The 20,285-nt window shown below is 41.7% G+C and overlaps 1 protein-coding gene across 1 annotated transcript in view; it reads left to right on the top strand.

The window, feature by feature from the left end:
* LOC114229535 (ankyrin repeat domain-containing protein 26-like) overlaps nt 1–20,285 on the top strand; it is a 69,152-nt gene that overhangs the window by 34,091 nt on the left and 14,776 nt on the right. The window contains exons 8-10 of the mRNA XM_054724683.1: nt 8,774–9,003; nt 10,363–11,472; nt 16,844–17,004. Coding sequence (XP_054580658.1) covers nt 8,774–9,003; nt 10,363–11,472; nt 16,844–17,004 — 1,501 coding nt within the window. The remainder of the gene's footprint in view (nt 1–8,773; nt 9,004–10,362; nt 11,473–16,843; nt 17,005–20,285) is intronic.

Here is a 20,285-nt window from a genome sequence, read left to right as displayed (position 1 = left end):
CATAGGCTGGAGATTTAAATGTTGGAGACTGGCAGGGAGCCTGAAGAGGGTGATCTGGGAGTGGGAAGGCAGGCTAACAACATATACATTTGGACATTTAACTTTCAACCATTTCAGGGAACTTCCTGTACAGTTTTAGGGTAAAAGGAAGGAATGGGTTCTCCTTAATAAGTGGTTTCCATGTTAAAGAAGCAAAACTGCCATTTTTGACTGACATTGATTAGTCTTTGAATCAGGGACAGATGTTGAGGAAGGATCAGTGTATCTTCCTACCTGGATATAGGTCATCAGATGAGTTCCAGTTCAGGAACAAAAGTTATGTCTGCCCTTAATTGGTGAAAACAAATTAAACTCAAGCAGAGTGTGCCTTCATTAAATCATATGTTGGGAGAGGTGGTGGCAGAAATAGGTAACTAAAAGCTTTTTTAAAACAGATGCCCCGTGTTACTTATATCAGGAAACTATTTCATTTCTAGGTAACTGATCTTTCATTTATATTTTTTGTTGCTTTTTAATTTTTTCCTTTTTTTTATCGTCTAAAATTTTACATGTCTCTCTTTTCCCAGCTTGATTCCCCCCCCCCCCCACTTTTTGTTGCTTTATTAAAGTAACAAACTCACTCATTTTTCTTGTATATTTACTGTAAAGACTTTCCAGCAAATCTGGCATTGATGATGCATGGCCTACATCACACAATGAAGACTTCCAGGTAATGTTCTCCCTTGTGAAAGTAATTTTCCTGGTCTCAATATAATTTTGAGTAGCCCTAACTCTTAAAATTTTGTAGTGGCCTACCTGTCTATGTTTTATGTTTGTAATACAAACTGAGTCTTTTGTTGTTAAATCCTCAAGTGAGGATATATATTTTTTAAATTGATTGTAGAGAGAGTGGAATGGGGAGGGGGCGGGAGATACTGAGAGAGAGAGAGAGAGAGAGAGAGAGAGAGAGAGAGAGAGAGAGCAAGGGCGAGAGAGAGAGAGAGAGAGAGAGAGAGAGAGAGAGAGAGAGAAGAGAGAGAGAGAGAGAGAGAGAGAGAGAGAGAGAGAGGCACTGATGTGAGAAAGAAATATTGATTGGCTGCCTTCTGCATAGATCCCAACCAACATTGAACTGGCAATCTGGTATGTGACCTGACTGGGAATTCAACCTGTGACCCTTTGGTGCATGTGGCAATGCTCAAAACAACTGATCGACGCAGGCCAGGGTAGAAAATATATTTATTTCATTACTTTATATGTAATTTCCACAATAAGTTAATCCATAGAGACAGAAATCATACAAGTTATTGCCAGAGACTTTGGTAGGAGGAATAGGGAGTTCCTATTTCATGGGAATAAGGCTCCCTTCTGAAGTGATGAAAGTTTTGGAACTAGATAGAGGTGGTCATTGCACAACATGGCACATGTACCAAATGCTACTGAATTTCTCACTTTAAAATGGTATGTTTGGTGAACTTTACTATTTAAAAAAAAACAAGAGCCCTGACCGGTTTGGCTCAGTGGATAGAACGTCGGCCTGCGGACTGAAGGGTTCCAGGTTCGATTCCGGTCAAGGGCATGTACCTTGGTTGTGGGCATATCCCTAGGAGGTGTGCAGGAGGCAGCTGATCAATGATTCTCTCTCATCGATGTTTCTAACTCTCTATTCCTCTCCCTTCCCCTATGTTAAAAATCAATAAAATATATTAAAAAAAATAAAAAAACAAGAATACTATCATAATAATAATCAATCAAGTGATGGGATTAAGATCATATTATTCCTTTTACAACAATCCAATAGGCTCATTTAAAACAGGTCTTCTGATGGAGTTACATTGTTAATTTCAGATTTTTCTTTTTCTTGAGGTAGGCCTGCATTGCTTTGATTTCTCTCTTAGGACTGCTTTCACTATGTCCCATTGGTTTGTCATGTTCTCATCTCATTTGTCTCAAGGAATCTTTGGATTTCTCCTTTGATCTCATTGTTAATTCACTCACTGTTTAGTAACAGGTTATTTAGCCTCCACGTGTTTGTGTGTTTTCAGATGTTCTTGTGTGTGTGTGTGTGTGTGTGTGTGTGTGTGTGTGTAATTGATTCTTAGTTTGATACCATTGTGGTTGATTTTGGGGGGGAAGATCTATCCATTGCTGTCAATGGGGTGTTAAACCCCCAACTATGATTGTATCAATATTTTTTGTATATAATTATGTTCTCCTGTGGTAAGTGAGTAATTGGGTGTTTTCTGCTACCTTGTCTTCTAAATCAAAGATTCTATTCTCACCCAGCTGGCATAGCTCAGGGATTGAGTGTCTTGTTGGATTGATCCCATTATTATGATGTAATGTCCTCCTTTGTCGCCTGTTAAGTCTTAGTTATAAATTCCATTTTATAAATATTGCTATCCAGCTTATTTTTGTTTGTATTTGAATAATTTCTTAAAATTAATCTTTATTGTTGAGATTACTACAGATGTTCCTCTTTTTCCCCCATAGCTACCCTCTACCTGTTTTCCCCCACCCCAGGCCCTCACCACCCTATTGTCTGTGTCCATAGGTAATGCATACATTCATATAAGATCTTTGTCTAATCTCTTCCCACACACCCTCACACCCACTTCCCTATGAGAATGGTCAGTCTTTTCCATTTCCATGCCCCTGATTCTTTTCCATTTACCAGTTTATTCTGTTCATCAGATTTTTTATTCATTTGATTTTTAGATTCAGTTGTTGATAGATATGTATTTGTTATCACTTTGTTGTTCAAATTTTTTATCTTTACCTTCTTCTTCTTAAAAAATACCCTTTAGCATTTCATATCATACTGGTTTGGTGGTGATGAACCCCTTTAGCTTATTCTTGTCTGTGAAGCTCTTTATATGACCTTCAATTCTAAATGATAGCTTTGCTGGTTAGAGTAATCTTTGTTGTAGGTTGTTGCTATTCATCACTTTGAATATTTCTTGCCATTCCCTACTGGCCTGCAAAGTTTCTGTTGAGAAATCAGCTGACAGTCATATGGGTACCCATGTGTAGGTAACTAACTGTTCCTCTTGTTTAGGGTTCTCTGTGCTTCCAGGACTTGTAAGTCAATTTCTTTCACCAAGTAGGGAAGTTTTCTATCATTATTTCTTCAAATAGGTTTTCAATATCTTGCTCTCTTTCTTCTTCTGGTACTCCCATAATTCAGATGTTGGTATATTTGAAATTGTCCCACAGGCTCCTTACACTATCCTCATATTTTTGGATTCTTTTTTCTTTTCTGGTTGGGTGTTTTTTGCTTCCTCATATTTCAAATAATTGATTTGATTCTCAGGATCCTCTAGTCCACTGTTGAATCCCTGTATATTATTCTTTATTGCAGTCAGTGTATGCTTAATTTCTGTCTGGTCCTTTTCTATTTTTTTTTTTTTTTGCATTCTCACTAAGATCCTTGAAAGTCTCACTAAGTTCCTCAGAAGTTTTTAGAAGATTTTTGAGTAACCTTATAACCATGGTTTTGAACTATATATCCAGTAGTTAAGGTTCTTCCATTTCTTCCATTTGTGACATGTTTCTTTGTCTCCGCATTTTGGCTGCTTCCCTGTGTTTGTTTCTATGTATTGGGTAGCTGCTAAGTCTCCTTGAGTTGATAGAGTGGCCTTGTGTAGTAGGTGTCTTATAGGGCTCAGTGGCTCAGCCTCCCCAATCACTCAAGGTGGACACTCTTGGTGCACCCTTTTGTGGGCACAGTTTTGTTGTAGTTGAACATTGATTGCTATTAACGTCTCTGGGAGGAATTGACCTCCAGACCAATTGGCTGTGGGGATCAGTTGCAACTACAGTGGGAGAGCTGCTGTGCAGGAGACACCCTTATGGAACAGGTCTTGCTTCAGTGGGGATTAGGTGCTCACTGAGTCTGTCCCCTAAGTGTGCCGCTTATGGATGTGAAGAGTTGTAATCTGGTATGGTCTCACACTGATCACTGGTACACTGGATCTTGGGTCTCCAGAGAGGTGCTAAGTCAGCCACTGCTTGGGGCCATCCAGCAGGAGCTACAGAGAAATCTGCAGATTCCTCCTCTTTGTATCAGGTTTGAAATTGCCCAGATGAGGCCCAACTGTGAAGCAAGGCAGGCTGGTGCTGCCTTTTATTGATAGGTTTGGGGCTGCCTGAGCCAGCTGCAGCTTGTTTGACAGATTTTAGCCTGAGAAAGGTCAGACCATTCATATGCAAAAGCCACTGAGCACAGCTTGGGGGTTGTAAATTGGGTGGGACAGGGTCTCAGGGAATCACCAGGGCAGAGCAACCAGAAATGGCTACCAGTCAGCGCTGCACTGGGAGGTCTCAGCATGGGAACAATGACCCCTTCAAGCACCTGCATCTGGAAGAAAGCTGCCCCTGAGTTCCTGCCCCAATACCAGACAGTCCAGTTCTCCTTGTATGTGTCTGGGTCTCCCAGAGCCTCGCCTGGCACTGGAGGTCAGAGGAAGTGGGAGCTTGTAAGTTCAGTTCATGGTGTTGGCCTTTTAAGAGGAGCAGCTAGGTCTCCAGCAGCCTGTGTGTCACTCAGCCCCAATCTGCACTGGTATTTACAGCCCGTAGTTCTTACTCCCATAGTGACTTCTTTCCCGAGCTCTGGAACCCTGGGCTGGGTGTCTGGTGTGGGGCTGGGACCTCTCGCTCCTCTGGGTGGCCTCTGCAGAGGCAATCTCCCTCCTGATTAAGAAAGCGACACATCCGGGTGCTGGATAAGCCCGTTCTGAGCCTCTGCACCTACTACCAGTCTCAGTGTGCTTTCTTCTTTACTTCTCTAGTTGTAGAACTTCCACTCAGCCAGATTTCCAGTGATTCTGGATGATAGTTCTGTATTTTAGTTGTAATGTTGATGTGGTTGTGGGAGGCAGCAAGTACAGGCATTTTACCTATGCCACCACCTTGGTTCTCCCGAATAATTTTTTAATTAATTTTTTTTTTTACTTATTGAGACAAAAGAAAGAAAGAGAGAGTGAGAGGCAGGCAGATAGACAGACAGAGAGACAGAGAGGGAAACATTGATTTGTTGTTTGGTTAGTTGGTTGCTTCTTGTATGTGCCCTGATGAGAGATTGAAGCTACAAACTTGGGACAATGCTCTAGCCAACTGAGCTACCAGGATAGGGCCTTTTTAGTTTGCATTTTGAGGAAATATCCTTTTCCATCACTTTACTTTCAGTCTGTGTATATCTTTTGCTGATGTGGTTCTATTGTAGACAGCACATGTAGGAGTCTTGTTTTCTTGTCTATTCACCTACTCTGTGTTTTTTGATTGGAACATTTAAGCCATTTACATGTAAAGTGATTATTAATAGATGCACACTTATTGTCACTGGAGAAGATATGTAAAATGATTTCAGGCTTTTTAAATTTACTGAGGCTTGTTTTATGGCCTAACACATGGTCTATCTTGGAAAATGTTCCATGTGCACTTGATGAAAATGAATACTCTGCAGTTAAAGGGTGTAATGCTCTGAAAAAAATCAATGAAATTCATCTCATAAAATGGGTCCTTTAAGGGTGCTGTTACCTTCCTGATTTTTTTATTTTTGGAAGATCTATCCATTGATGTCAATGGGGTATTTAACACCCTAACTATGATTGTTTCAGTATTTGCATTATAAATTTAAATGCTCCTCTGGTGGGTGCATAGCCTATATAATAAAGAGGTAATATGCAAATTGCCCATCACACCCTTGCAAAAGATGGCCGCCCCCATGTCATCACAAGATGGCCACCCCCATATGGTAACAAGATGGCCTGCAGTTAGTGTCAACCAGGCCAGCAGAGGAGGGCAGGTGGGGTGGACCAGGACTGCAGGGGAGGGCAGTTAGTGGCGACCAGGCCAGCAGAGGAGGGCAGCTGGGGTGGACCAGGCCTGCAGGGGAGGGCAGTTAGGGGCGACCAGGCCAGCAGGGGAGGGAAGTTGGGTGTGATGGGGCTGTCAGGGGAGCAGGGAAGCATTAGGAGTCAATCAGGCTGGCAGGGGATTGGTTAGGGGGTGATCAGGCTGGCAGGCAGAATTGGTTAGGGTCAATCAAGCAGGCAGGCAGGCATGCAGTTGGGAGCCAGCAGTCTTGTATTATGAGAGGGATATCTGACTGCAGTTGGACATCCCCTGAGGGGTCCCAGATTGGAGAGGATACAGGTTGGGCTGAGGGACACTCTTCCCACTCCCCGCCCCCCCCCCCAGTGCATAAATTTGGTGCACTGCACCTCTAGTATGTTTATAAGGGTTATTTCTTCTTGTTGGATTGATCCCATATCATTATGTAATGGCCTCTGTGTCTCTTTTTATAGCCTCAGATTTAACTTCTATTTTATCTGACTTAAGTATTTCTACCCAGGCTTTTCTTTGTGGTTGAAAAAAAATTTTTTAAATATATTTTGTTTTATTAAAAATTATAAAAATATATATATATATATATATATATATATATATATATATATATATATATATATATTGGCATATGCCTTGAAGAGAATGGAACATGGGACCCATCTGTCTGCAAGTTAACACTGTCCACTGAGCCAAACCAGCTAAGGATGATTTATTGATTTGAGAGAGAAAAGAAGGGAAATGGATAGAGAAATATAAACATCAGTGAGAGAGAAACATCAATCCTCTGCCTCCTGCATGGTCTCTCCTGGGGATTGGGCCTGTAACCTAGGCATGTTCCCTGACCAGGAATCAAACAAGTGAACTCTTATTTCCTGGGTGGACACTTGACCACTGAGCACACTGGCAAAGCAAAAATGTGTTTAATTAATTTTTTAATTTATTGTTTTGAGAGAGAGGAAGGGAGAGAAAGACAGACCAAGAGAGACAGAGAAAAACATTAATTTGTTGTTCCATTTATTTATGCACTCATTGGTTGCTTCTTGTATATGCCCTGATGAGAGACTGAACTCTCAAACTTGGGGTATCGGGACAATACTCTAACAAATTGAGCCACCAGACCAGGGCCTTTTTTTTTGCTTGCATTTTCAGGAAATACCTTTTTCCATTTCTTTACTTTCAGTATGTGTATATCTTTTGTTGAGGTGGGTCTTTTGTAGACAGCACATGTAAGGATCTTGTTTCCCTATCCATCCATGTACTCTCTGTTTCCTGATTGAAGCATTTAATCCATATACAATTTAAGAGATTATTGATAGTACCCACATATTGCCATTTTATTCTTTGTAATTATTGCTACCCATAATAATGATGTCCCTGCCTTTTTTCTTTTTCTTTATATAAAGTCTCTTTAATATTTCCTCTAATACTGTCTTTTTTTTTTTTTTTTAGAGGAACTCCTTTAAGTTATGTGGAAAGATCTTTATCTCTTCTTCAATTTTACATGATACCTTTGCTGGGTAGAATAGTGTTGGTTGTAGGTCCTTCTTTTTCATCACTTTGAATATTTTGTACCAATCCCTACCAGCCTGAAATGTTTCTGTTGAGAAAGCATCTGATAGTCTTATGGGGCCTTCCTTGTAGGTAACTATCTGTTTTTCTCTTTTAGCTTTTAAGATCCTCTTTTTATCTTTAGTCTTTGCCATTTTAATTATGCAGTGTCTTACTATAGGCCTCTTGTATGGGACTCTCTTTGTGTCCTGCACTTGTGTCTCCTTTTTCTTCACCCAAACAGGGAAGTTTTCAGTCATTATTTCTTCAAATCGGTTCTCAGTTTTTTTTCTCTCTCTCTCCCCTTTCTGGTACCTCTATAATGTGGATCTTGCTATGCTTTTTTGTTGTCCTAGAAGTCCTTTAAACTAGCCCTATTAAAAAAAATTATTTCTGTTCTAATTGGGTGTTTTCTGCTACCACGTCTTCTAAATCAAAGATTCTATTCTCACCCAGCTGGCATAGCTCATAGGTTGAATGTTGACCTATAAACTAGAGGTCATGCTTTGATTCCATGTCAGGACATATGCTCAGGTTGTGGGCTTGATCCCCAGTGTGGGGCGTGCAGGAGGCAACTGATCAATGATTCTTTCTCATGATAGATGTTTTTATCTCTCTTTCTCCCTATACCTACCTCTCTGAAATCAATAAAATTTATTTTTCTAAAAAAGATTCTATTCTCTGTGTCATCTAATCTGCTGTTGATTCCTTTTCATGTATTTTTCATTTCAGATGTCATATTTTTTATTTCTGAGTGGTTATCTTACATCGTTTCTTTGACCTTTTTATACTTGCTATTTCTTTGTTGAAGTTCTCACTATGTTCCTGAGCATCTTTGTAACCATATTGTTGAACTCTGTATCTTGCCTCATTTCATTTAGTTTTTGTTTTTTTTCTGGGGATTTCTCCCATTCTTTCATTTGGGGCATGTTTGTCTCTCCATTTTAGCTGCCACATAGTATTTGTTTCTGTGTATGGGGTAGATCTGCTTTGCCTCCCAGCCTTTGTATAATGGCCTTATGTATTAGGTGTCTAGTGAGGCACATTGGTACAACCTTCCTGATCACCTGACCTAGGTGCTCCAGGAATGTCACTTGTATGTGTTATTGTGTTATTTGAGCCCTCCTTTGGTAGAGTTTTCATTGCTATTGGCCTGTTCATGGATGGGGTTGATCTTCATGCTGACTGACTACACACAGTATACAAGCTGCTGTTCAAACACTGACCCCATGTCAAGTAATTCATGCCTCATGCCAGCTCGGTGTGTTGCCTGCCCAGATTTCTGTTCAGGTGTTCTGCTTGTGGAGCTAATTGGGTCATGCTCTGAAGTCCCCCACTGGGTGTATTGGTTCTGGGGCCTCTTCAGAGGGACTCTGTGGCAAGTCAATGTCAGTCTCTCCCTGTGATTTCCCCTGGGCTACCTGTGTGGAGCAACAAAGCGGTCCAGTTTGTGACTGCCTCTGCTGGGCCTCGGTGCACCTGAAGGGGCCGTGCTGCACAGCAATGCCTCCTTCCACCAGCGGAGCAAAAGGCCCATGTCACTCTGAGATCCACCTCAACTTACCAGCTTCCTGTTGGGGTCATTCTCTGAAAGAGCTCCTGTTGGTATGTGAGTTGCATGAGGTAAGTGAGTCATCAGGTAGGTGCAAGTGGTGTTTACCAGTTTGATATAGATTTAAACTCAGCTTTATTTCTGGGTGTGAGGCCACTGAGCACAAGTCCCAGGGTATACAAGTGCCAGTTATAACCCATTGGAGACCTGTGGATCTTTGTGGTGGGGTGGGGCCTCAGGGAGTCATGAGGGTAAGGCCAACAGAATTCATCGGGCCCCAAGTATCAAGATTTGGCTGTGTAAGGAGAGGGCTCAGCACTGGAATGGTGGCCTCAGTTAGACCAGCAAGGGAATCAAAGCCCCCAACCCAAAGTCACACAACTCAGTCTCTGACACCCCCTGAGTCCATCCTGACCTCCTTAAGAGACCCCCATGAAAGTGTACACCCTGGGCCCAGGCAGCTGGCTCCTTTGCACTGTGTAGCTCCACAGGGTCGGGAACAAGGATTCAGGATGATGGGCTAGGATATTCCCCGGTCTGAGGCCATAAGGAAGGGAGGACTTGACCCAGGGGTGATGGCATCTGTGGGCATTGTGGGAGAGGGACTCAGCACAGGGAGGGCACCCAGAGGCCATCCCCTCAGCTCTCGCCCAGAGCCACACAAAGCAGCCTCCTCACATGACTCCCAGTGCACTCTGAGCCTTTCTTCATAGGCCCAGGGTGAGTGGTGGGAATGATACTCATGTGTTGGCCCTTTAAGAAGACTCCTGGGTTTCTCTCAGACTCCCACCTCTTCCTGAAGGACAGCCAGATGTCATGTGGGCTCCCCTTCCCAGCTCTGGTTCTCAGGGCTGGGAGCCCAGCGTCAGGTTGAGACAACATGCTCCTCGAGGGGACCATCGCACTGAGACATGCCTCTGCATTCTCAGCCACCACAAGTGGATGCCGGGGGTAGGGGGCAGCCTTTTGGAATCTCTGTCCTTCCTGCCAGTGTAGCTGAGGCTTCTTCTGTAGATCCTTGGTTATAAGACTAATGTTCAGCGAGTGTTCAGGTTGGAAGTTATATAATTTAGTTGTCATTCCAATTTGGCTCAGTGAGGAGGGGACTTAATTTTCACCTCTTTTGCCTCCATCTTGGATCACCCCTAAAAACTGCTGAAATACACTGCAAGGGCTCAATATTTAGGATATGGTGAGGTGAAATATTTTAAGTGAGGAAGGAAGCTTTGTAATGTTAAAACTCAGCTAATAATTTATTTTTGTCAAAATTAGGTTCATACTTTTCTTTTTATTTAGGCCAAGGCAAGTTATTTTTTTACTTCTTAGTTTCAATTCTGTGATTTGGGAGTAGCTAATCATAGATTAATAATCCTAACAGTGAAATTTTAACTACATTCTAATTTTTCTTTGTTCACACTTGATTACTTAAGGATAAAGTTATTTCAAAAACATGTATCCTGACAGCAAAGACATCTGAAAATCAAAGCAAGCAAATTCATCTTCCACCTTTGCATCTAGAAAAAATGTCTCAAGAATCACAAATAAATAGGGCATGTGACAAAGAGGATACATCTGCATATTCAGGACACCCTTCTATGCAAAGGGATGAGGAAATGTGCATCAAACAAGGCACATTAGAGCAGAGGAAGAACTTACAACTTTCCAGAGATGAGTCAAAGCAGAAGTCACATGAATTTTCTATGAAGTTAAAAATGACTGAGTGCCCTGAGGAAGAGCCACCAGGTGATAACTCTAAAGGAGGAGCAAGCTTAAGACAAATGCCTTCTAACTTGACAAGTAAAATGCTTAATTGGGAGGGGAAAGATGCATTTGGAATGTCTGTCTCTGCAGCATTGCAAACACTTCCTGAACGAGAAGAACCCACTCTTAAAATTGTTTCTCCATCTCATGCAGACCCTGGGTCCCAGACAGACTCTCCCTCGTCGTCTTCTTCTGAGATTCCTTTAACAGAAAAGGAATTATACTCTGAAAATGATCACAAACCTGACACTGAACATATTTTAAACCCAAATGAGGAGAGTTTTTATAATGATACAGAAAATAAAAAAGTAAGACACTCAATAGTTACATCTGAAGTGATAGAAGACCAAGAGTTTGCCAAGCAGATGACAAAAAATATGAACCCAAATACCACGGATTGGAAATTAGGCATCGGACCTACACCTCAGTCTAGTGATCCGAAAAGCCATTTTGATTTGTGGCTTGTTCGCTGCAATGAAACAAAACCCATGATTGAATTAAAAAGCCATGATATGCCTGCTGTTACAAATACTTATAAGGAAATAAGGCGAAATCAAGACTTGTTCCAGAAGCCATTATGTGCAGATAATTGCAGTGCTAATTATTGTAAAAGCATGGACTCTAAATTAAAAGATGAGAGTTCCTCTGCACTGCACAATGACAGAACACCTGGAGTATATGTAATTGAAGAAAATTTTCAAAGCCTTAAGAATGACGTAGACATGTTAAAAGTAGAATACCTGGCTTGGAAAAAAGAGAAAATTCAACTTCAAAAAGAGGTAGACCTTCATTTGCTGCTACTCTTTGTTTTTTCTCTTTATCAATTCTCTTATCCATTCTGAAAAAAGTTTGTGTGTAAAATTAGGTTGTCAAAATATGTAATTATAAATATGAATAGATTCAGTCAACTGATTAATAGGACTTTAAGAAAACATTCTCAGGTTTGTTCGCAAGTCTGTCAGTCTTCCCTATGAAGTGGGAAACTAATTTAGCTATGTACCATGTCATCTTCTGAACCAGTAAAAGTATAAAGGAAAGTGTTTAAAAAATGTAATAAGCACTAGGATTGTTTTATTTCTTAAGTTCATTGGTTTAAATATAATTTACATCCCATAGCCTGGCCAGTGTGGCTCAGTGGTTGAGCATTGATCCATGAACCAAGAGGTTCCTGATTGAATTCAGGGTGAGGGCACATGCCTGAGTTGTGGCTGAATCTGCAGTAGAGGGTGTGCAGGAGACATCCGATCGATCTTTCTCTGTTATCTCTCTCTCTCTCTCTCTCTCTCTCTCTCTCCCCCTTCTCTCTGAAATCAATTTAAAAATACCCATAAATAGCATCCCAGAAACAATAAAATTGAAGGAAGCTATGACTGAGAGGAGGGAAATAAACAAATATCCTCAACTAAACTTATCTATTTTTGTGCTATAATGTAAATCTTCTATGGTTTACTGAAAACCTTGGAATTTAGACTTCCAATATGATCACATCAAGATATTATTTTTTTATTTTACGTTTTAGTTACAGTTCACATTCAATATTATTTTGTATTAGTTTCACATGTATAGATAGCATGGTGATTAGATAAACATATACTTTACAACCTAGTCGCCCCAATATTTCAAGTGCCCACCTGTATTGTACATCATCATTGGAATATTATTTAGATATTTTGATGACAAACACATGTACTTTCATATATATTTTTTATCATAACTCTCAGATGTGTTTGTTGAGTTGAATCTTTACATTATATTGTTTAATAAAGTATGATGATGCCATAAAAAACCTGAAATCTTCCCATTTGTGACAGCATGGATGGACCTAGAGGGCAGTGTGCTAAGTCAAATAAGTCAGAGAAAGATAAGTCCCATGTGATTGCACTTATATGTGGAATGTAAAGAGCAAAATAAATGATCTAAGAAATTTAAAAGATGTTCATAGATAACAGAGATCTGATTGATGGATGCCAGAGGGAATGGGGATGGTAGAGTGGGTCAAAAGTAAAGAGATCAACAAGTACAAATTGGTATTACAGAATAGTCACAGGGATGTCAAGTACAGCAGAGAGAATATAGTCAGCCATCTATATATATAAAAGGCTAAGTGACTGGCCATACATCCGTCCAACCATCCAACCAACCGACCTGCTGGTACATATGACGCGCACTGGCAATTTAAAAATAACCATTGACTCCTGCATGCGTGATACATATAAAGCTCTTGCTGGTGCCAATGAAACTTCAATTTCTAGACTCGATATAAAAAGTGAAGTTGCTAAAACCATTAAAAAGGCCCAACTTCTCATTATTGATGAGTGCACCATGGCATCCAGTCATGATATAAACGCCATAGGCAGATTACTAAGAGAAAGTATGAATTTGAATGTTGCATTTGGTGGGAAAGTTCTCCTTGGAGGGGATTTTCGACAATGTCTCAGGGTTGTGCCTCATGCTATGCCATCAGCCATAGTACAAACAAGCTTAAAGTACTGTAGACAGTTGTCCCTTAAAACAAATATGAGATCATAGGATTCTGCTTATCAGGAATGTTTAGTAAAACTTGGAGATGGCAAACTTGATAGCAGTTTTCGTTTAGGAATGGATATTATTGAAATCCCCCGTGAAATGATTTTTTTACAGATCTATTATTGAAGCTACCTTTGGAAATAGTATATCTATAGATACTATTAAATATATATCTAAACGTGTGATTCTTTGTCCTAAAAATGAGCATGTTCATAAATTAAATGAAGAAATTTTGGATATACTTGATGGAGACTTTCACACCTATTAGAGGGATGATTCCATTGATTCAACAGATGATCCCAGAGGGAAAAATTTTCCCATTGAGTTTCCTAATAGTATTACTCCTTTGGGAATGCCATGTCATAAATTAGAATTGAAAATAGGTGCAAACATCATGCCACTGTGAAATCTTAATAGTAAATGGTGTCTTTGTAATGGTACTAGATTTATTATCACAAGATTGCGACCTAACATAATCGAAGCTAAAATATTAACAGGTTGTGTGAAAGGAGAAGTTGTTCTGATTCTAAGAATTGATTGTCCTTGTCTGACACTGGCCTCCCATTTAAATTAATTTGAAGAGAGTTTCCCATGATGCCAGCGTTTGTGATGACTATTAATAAATCACAAGGACAAACTCTAGACAGAGTATGGATATTATTTCCTGAACCCGATTTCGCACATGGTCAGTTATATGTTGCTTTCTCTCAAGATAGAAGAGCCTGTGACATTAAAGTTGTAAATACTTCATCACAAGGGAAATTAGTCAAGCACTCTGAAAGTGCTTTTATTCTTAATGTGGTATACAGGGAGATATTAGAATAAGTTGGATCAATTTATCAGTCATTGTTTTTATCAATGTTGTTTTTATATCATGTTTTTGTTGTTTTTATATCTTGTTTTTGTTGTTTTTATATCATGTCTTTGTTGTCATATCATGTTGTTATTGTTTACTTATTAATCAATTTATATATTATTTTCATATACATCTTACTATTTTTCTTTCATCTCTGACATTTCTATTATAGAGAAAGGGCGAATAGGGATATTAAAATATTTCTTTTAGTTAATACCCTTTCAATGTGCACAAATCTGTGCATTGGGCTACTAGTATTGTAATCAGTATGAATGGTGTCAGATGGGTATTGAAATATCAGGGGGATCACTTCGTAAAGTATCTGATTGTCTAACCACTATGTGGCACAACTGAAACTAATATAAATAATGTTGAATGCAAACTGGAATGAAAAGATTAAAAAATATAAAAAGAGATAGAACACCTTTCAAAAATAAAAGCATGGTAATTATCATTTTGACAGGTATGTATCATATAGGTCACATAAATTATTTGCAATAAAATCAGTGTTTTTCTCTATAGGGGAATATTGTGTTTTGAGGTTCATTGATTTTTAAGATGAAAAAAACGTGAGCTATTATGCTTCTTTATAAGAAAACTAGAGGCACAGTACACGAAATTCATGTACAGGGGTGGGAGGGGAATGGTCCCCTCAGCCCAGCCTGCACCCTCTCCAATCCGGGACCCCTTGGTGGCAGTCGGACATCCCTCTCACAATCCTGGACCACTGGCTCCTAATTGCTCACCTGCCTGCTTGCCTGGTCGCTCCTAACTGCCCTCCCCCCCCCCCCCCGCCATTGGCCTGATTCCCCACTTACTGCCACTCCTGCCGGCCTGCTTGCCCCAAATTGCCCCCCTCTGCTGGTCTGCTCACCCCTAACTGCCCCCCCCCCCCGCCAGCCTGATCTCTCCCAACTGCCCACCTCTGCCGGCCTGGTCGCACCTAACTGCTCCCCACTGCCAGCCTGGTTGCTGCCAACTGGCCCCAGGTGGCCTGGTCGCCCCTTACGCCCCCCCTGCTGGCCTGGTTGTCCCATGCAGCCTGTTGTTCAGTCTTTTGGTCATCCCTCACTAACCCCCTGCCGCCCCAAACAGCCTGCTTGTTCAGTTGTTTGGTCATCCCTTACTAACCCTCCTGCCAGCCTGATCATAGGCAGCCATCTTGTGAGGGTGTGAGGGTTAATTTTCTTATTACCTCTTTATTATAGAGGATGTGGATGAACCCTCTCATTACATTAAGGCATTAAATTACTTTTCAAAATCATACTTAATTTACCTGATTAATTTGATGAAATTTTCTGTTTACTTATCTGATTGAGCATTATAGACTGACTAGAGACCTGGTGCATGAAATTCATGCACGAGTGGGATCCCTAGGTCTGACCTTGATCAGGGTTAGGCCGATCAGGCCCTGTCCGGAGAGGAAGTGACAGTTGCCAGGCTAGGCACGGTAGGAATGGATGCCGGACTCCGACACCACCATCGTTGGTGCCCCACCACCATGCAGTTCCCTGCCTCTCCCCTCCACCTTCCCTCGGAACCACACTGCCACCACAACTGGTGGGTGGCAGGCCGATCAGTGCCTGCTGGATGGGGAGAGGGACAGGACATGGGAGGTTAGCCAATGGCCCCAAGGAAGGAGCCGGCCCTCGTCCACCCTTGGAAACGTGCAGTGTCCACCACCACCCACACCAGTTCCCTGTCCCAGCCTGGGGCCCAGCCCCGATCAGGCAATTTGGGTCTGCTGGCCAGAGGGGAGGGATCACAGGAGGTTGGCTGGCTGGAGGGGAGATACCACAGGAGGCTGGCCAGCAGGCCCAGATCAGGCGACCAGGGCCTGCCGGCCCGGGAAGAGATCGCAGGAGGTTGGCCGGCTGGGGGAGGTTGGTTGTGGGAGCACACTGACCACCAGGGGGCAGCTCCTGCATTGAGCATCTGCCCCCTGATGGTTGGTGCACATCATAGTGACTGGTCATTCTGGTTATTTAGGCTTTTATATATGTAGATATTCTTTCTTTTGGTGCCATAAAATGGTAGGAATTGCATCCTTACCGAGTTTGGACAGGTCATTTAACCTTGGTTTTATTTCCATTATTAGTAACTATGGGGCTAAAGTAAGTAGATAACTACTTGTATATCCTCTAACTATAAGATTTTATAGTGATTGTATTACTCATTTTCCAGAGTTGTACATTAACCAACAATTCATTGGTTTCATTCTGCTCCAGTGTTGTGGTAAACTGTGGTTCATATATTTTATGAATGCCACCACTTTTTTGATACCCTCAAATTCTTAAAGAAAAAAAAAATTGTAAAAGGCAACGGGGGCAGGAATAGCTTCGTGCAGAAAGAGGAAAGCTTCCTATTGATACTCACTCACAATTTCACATCCTCTAAATCTGCTGGGTAATGCAAGACCCAGGTGGGAAAGACAGAAGAGGACACATTTTGCATCTTTGTCCTTCTATTTCTTTGTCTCTGCTAGATAAATGAGGAGGGGGTGGTAAGGGGAATGTTAGGTAACAAAGTGGATGTGATATGAACGGGAGCACAAAATTAAGCTCTATTAGAAATCTTGGAAAAGTCGTCTTCTTTACTGAAACAGAAATGAAGTAGAATTGACAACAATTTAATGATAAACTTCAACACACAAAATATTTTTATTCATTCAAGTCATAGCAATTTTAATTTCATAAAATTCATGAAAACACAGCCTTTTTAATGAATAATGTAATCACAATATCCTTAATATTAACCTTTCTTCAAAGGTTAAGGAAAAAATGCAGCAGAAAAACAGTAAAAGGGAAGCATCAGGAAACGTGTGTGATGGTGCTGATGACAGTAACAGTGTTGGACTGAGTCAGCAGAGCCACAGTGAGCAAACTGATAATCAGCAGGTTTCTTTTATGGAAAATGCAGATTCTTACAGGTAAGCCTATAGCAGTACTTAACAGCAGGTGATTATTCTTTTCCTATAAAACAAATTCCAATTTGAGCTAATATTCCTGATTAACTAAGTTTATGTTTTTACTAAAGAGAGTGAACCTTGCTTGGTAATCAGAAAAATGCAAATCAACAAACAATGAGCTACCATTTTGGAACTGATAATGATAATTATTTTATTTTAAAAAATATAACAACCAGATTTGGCCCATGGAGGAAAAGACATTCTTGTACACTATTGGGAGATGAAATTGGCACATCTTTTTTGAAGGGTAATTGAGTCTGTTTCAAAACTTCAAGTATGTCATTCTTTTATCCCAATAGCTTCATTTCCAGAGCTCCCGATCCTACAGGAAAACATGACTTGTATAAAAACACACATACACATCCTAAGGACATTAATTATATAATACTAGAGGCCCGGTGCATGAAATTCATGCATGGGTAGGCTCCCTAGGCCTGGCCAGTGATCAGGGCGATCAGGGCCTTCCAGGTGCCGGCCCAAGGCCTCCCTTTCCCATCTGCCAGCTGCTGGCCAGGGCCTTCCTTCTTTCCGTGACACCCCTGGTGGTCAACTCATGTCATAGCAAGCAATTAAACTCCTGGTCTCCCAGTCAAACTCTGAAGGGGACACTTTGCATACTGGACTTTTATATATATACTAGAGGCCCAGTGCATGAAATTCATGCATGGGGTGGGGTGGTGGGTATCCCTCAGCCCAGCCTACACTGTCTCCAATCTGGGTTCCCTCTCACAATCCAGGACTGCTGTCTCCCAACTGTTCTCCTGTCTGCCTGCCTGATTGCCCCTAACTGCTTCTGCCTGCCAGGCTGGTCAATCCCTAACCACTCCCCTGCCAGCCTGATCGATGCCTAACTGCCCTCCCCTGCTGGCCTGGTCCCCCACAACTGCCCTCCCCTGCAGGCCTGGTCCCCCCAAACTGCCCTCCCTAGGAGGCCTGGTCACCCCCAAGTGCCCTCCTCTGCCAGCCTGGTCAACCCTAACTGCCCTCTCCTGCAGGCCTGATTGCCCCCAACTCCCCTCCCTTCCAGACCTGGTCCCTCCTAACTGCCCTCCCCTGCTGGCCTGGTCCCCCACAACTGTCCTCCTCGGAGGCCTGGTCACCTCCAACTTCCCTCTGCTAGCCCGGTCACCCCTAACTGCCCTCCCCTGCAGGCCTGATTGCCCCCAACTGCCCTCCCCTGCAGGCCTGGTCACCCCCAACTATCCTCCCCTGGAGGCCTGGTCAACCCCAAATGCTCTCCCCTGCAGGCCTGATTGCAGACAACTGCCCTCCTCTGCCAGCCATCTTGTGTTGGCCATATTGTGTCCAAATTGGGGCAGCCATCTTTGACCACATGGGGGCAGCCATCTTGTGTGTTGGAGTGACAGTCAATTTGCATGTTACTTTTTTATTAGATAGGATAGATTATGTATATAAAACATACAGTAGGTCATTATATGTATTACCGTGCCTTTAGTATATATATATATATATATAAAATCCTAAGCAGCTGAAAGAATGAATGACCGAATAACTGAATGACTGAATGACTTGTCCAATGGAGCGGTCCCTGGTGGTTAGTGTGCTCCCACAACAGGTGCACTACTCAGCTGACCAACTTGTCCAGGCAGCCCACCAGCCTGGCAGCAGCCACTCACTGCCTCAGTAGCCCTGCAGGTCCAGTCTCTGAAGAATGGGCCAGGCACCAATGGACCTGCACCACTAGCACGATCCTGACAGCACTGAAGGCTTCTGGAAGTTGGCCTCAGGTACCGTGGCCGCTTCCCCTCCCTACATGCTTGGCAAGGAAAAAAGATATACTAGTAAAAGTGGCTGTCAGATGTCTCTCACCAACCAGTGTGAAAGGCAGCCAGCGGGATGGATCCAGATCCCATGCTGGCAAGGGTGTTCCACTACCCACCGAGAGGGCTGATCGCCTCCCAGGCCTTCCCCCCACCAACACAATGGCCCCAGTTGGGAGCCAGATGCAGGCTCATGGCTGGAGAGCACCTGTGCAGTGGTCGAGCCTCTGCTGATCAAGGCTGACAGGGCATGAGCCCTCAGCAGGCGCAGTGGGGCTGGAATGAGCAGGAGCAGCAGGCAGGAGGGGCAGGCAGCATTGGACTGCTGGTTTCGCCCTATTGCAGCAGGCCATACCAAGGGACCCCACTGGTGCACAATTCTGTGCACTGGGCCTCTAGTATAAATATAAAGTATGACATAGATGTTAAAGATATATAACATACACATGCATTAAGGATATTTATGTAAATGTTACAAATATACATATGTATGTTAAGGATATTTATTACAATATTGCATAGCAAAAAGTTAGAGATAGTGTAAATGCCTACCTATAAGGAAATACTTTATTATACCCATAAAAAATGTAGTATGCAGCCACTGAAAATAATGAGGATAGTTCATGTCTACAATATATTGATTGTTAGACAACTGACATGTAGTTAAAGCATTGGGTTTAATATCATGTCTTAAACAAATTTTGTGAGGATACTTTTAATACCTGCTCAGTTATAATAGGAAGTTATATGCTACACTGTCACTCTACTTTGTTTCCATCTAAATTACTAACTACTAGCTTTTTGTGCTTGTTCCTAATTCCTGAGTCTTCAAATATTGGACCCTCTAATTAATTTGAAAGCCCAGGGATTTCACAAGGCAATTTGTTTCATAGCTTATCTATAAATTTCAGAATATTGAGTAAAACCTACTAAAGCACATCAAGGGATTAATCTGCTAGATGAGGGGTGACAAACCTATTCTGTAAAACGCCAGACACTCAGTACTGTGGGCTTCATGAACCATCGGGTCTCTGAAATCTGTCACAGACACTAAATAAACCAAGGTGCTCCTAATGTAGTGAATCTTCTTTTTGAAAGGTACCACGAGTGCATGCCTTTATCCTTCCTTTTTAAAGAGAATACATTTCAGTATGCACCTCACCCAGTTTTTCAACAGGGTCTTCATATTACAAAATTTACAAAAATTCAGTTTATAAAGTAAGAATATTACCTGCATGTATCCCCTTTATTTCTGTTACAAGATTTTAATATGACTAATTACAGTGTACTTTGTACATTTGAGTAGTATATTCTAGAGTTGGATGATTTTCATCTAGCAAGAAATCCTCTGGTCTTTGTAAGCATGAGAAATATGATAATAGGGTTATAAAATATTATATATCTAGAAAAAAATTCACGGCATCTTTTCTGTGTATCATTTTGTGAATTTACTATGTAACA

This window comes from Eptesicus fuscus, chromosome 2, assembly GCF_027574615.1.
Source record: "Eptesicus fuscus isolate TK198812 chromosome 2, DD_ASM_mEF_20220401, whole genome shotgun sequence".
Taxonomy (NCBI): domain Eukaryota; kingdom Metazoa; phylum Chordata; class Mammalia; order Chiroptera; family Vespertilionidae; genus Eptesicus; species Eptesicus fuscus.
This window is presented reverse-complemented; position numbering and strand designations above follow the sequence as displayed.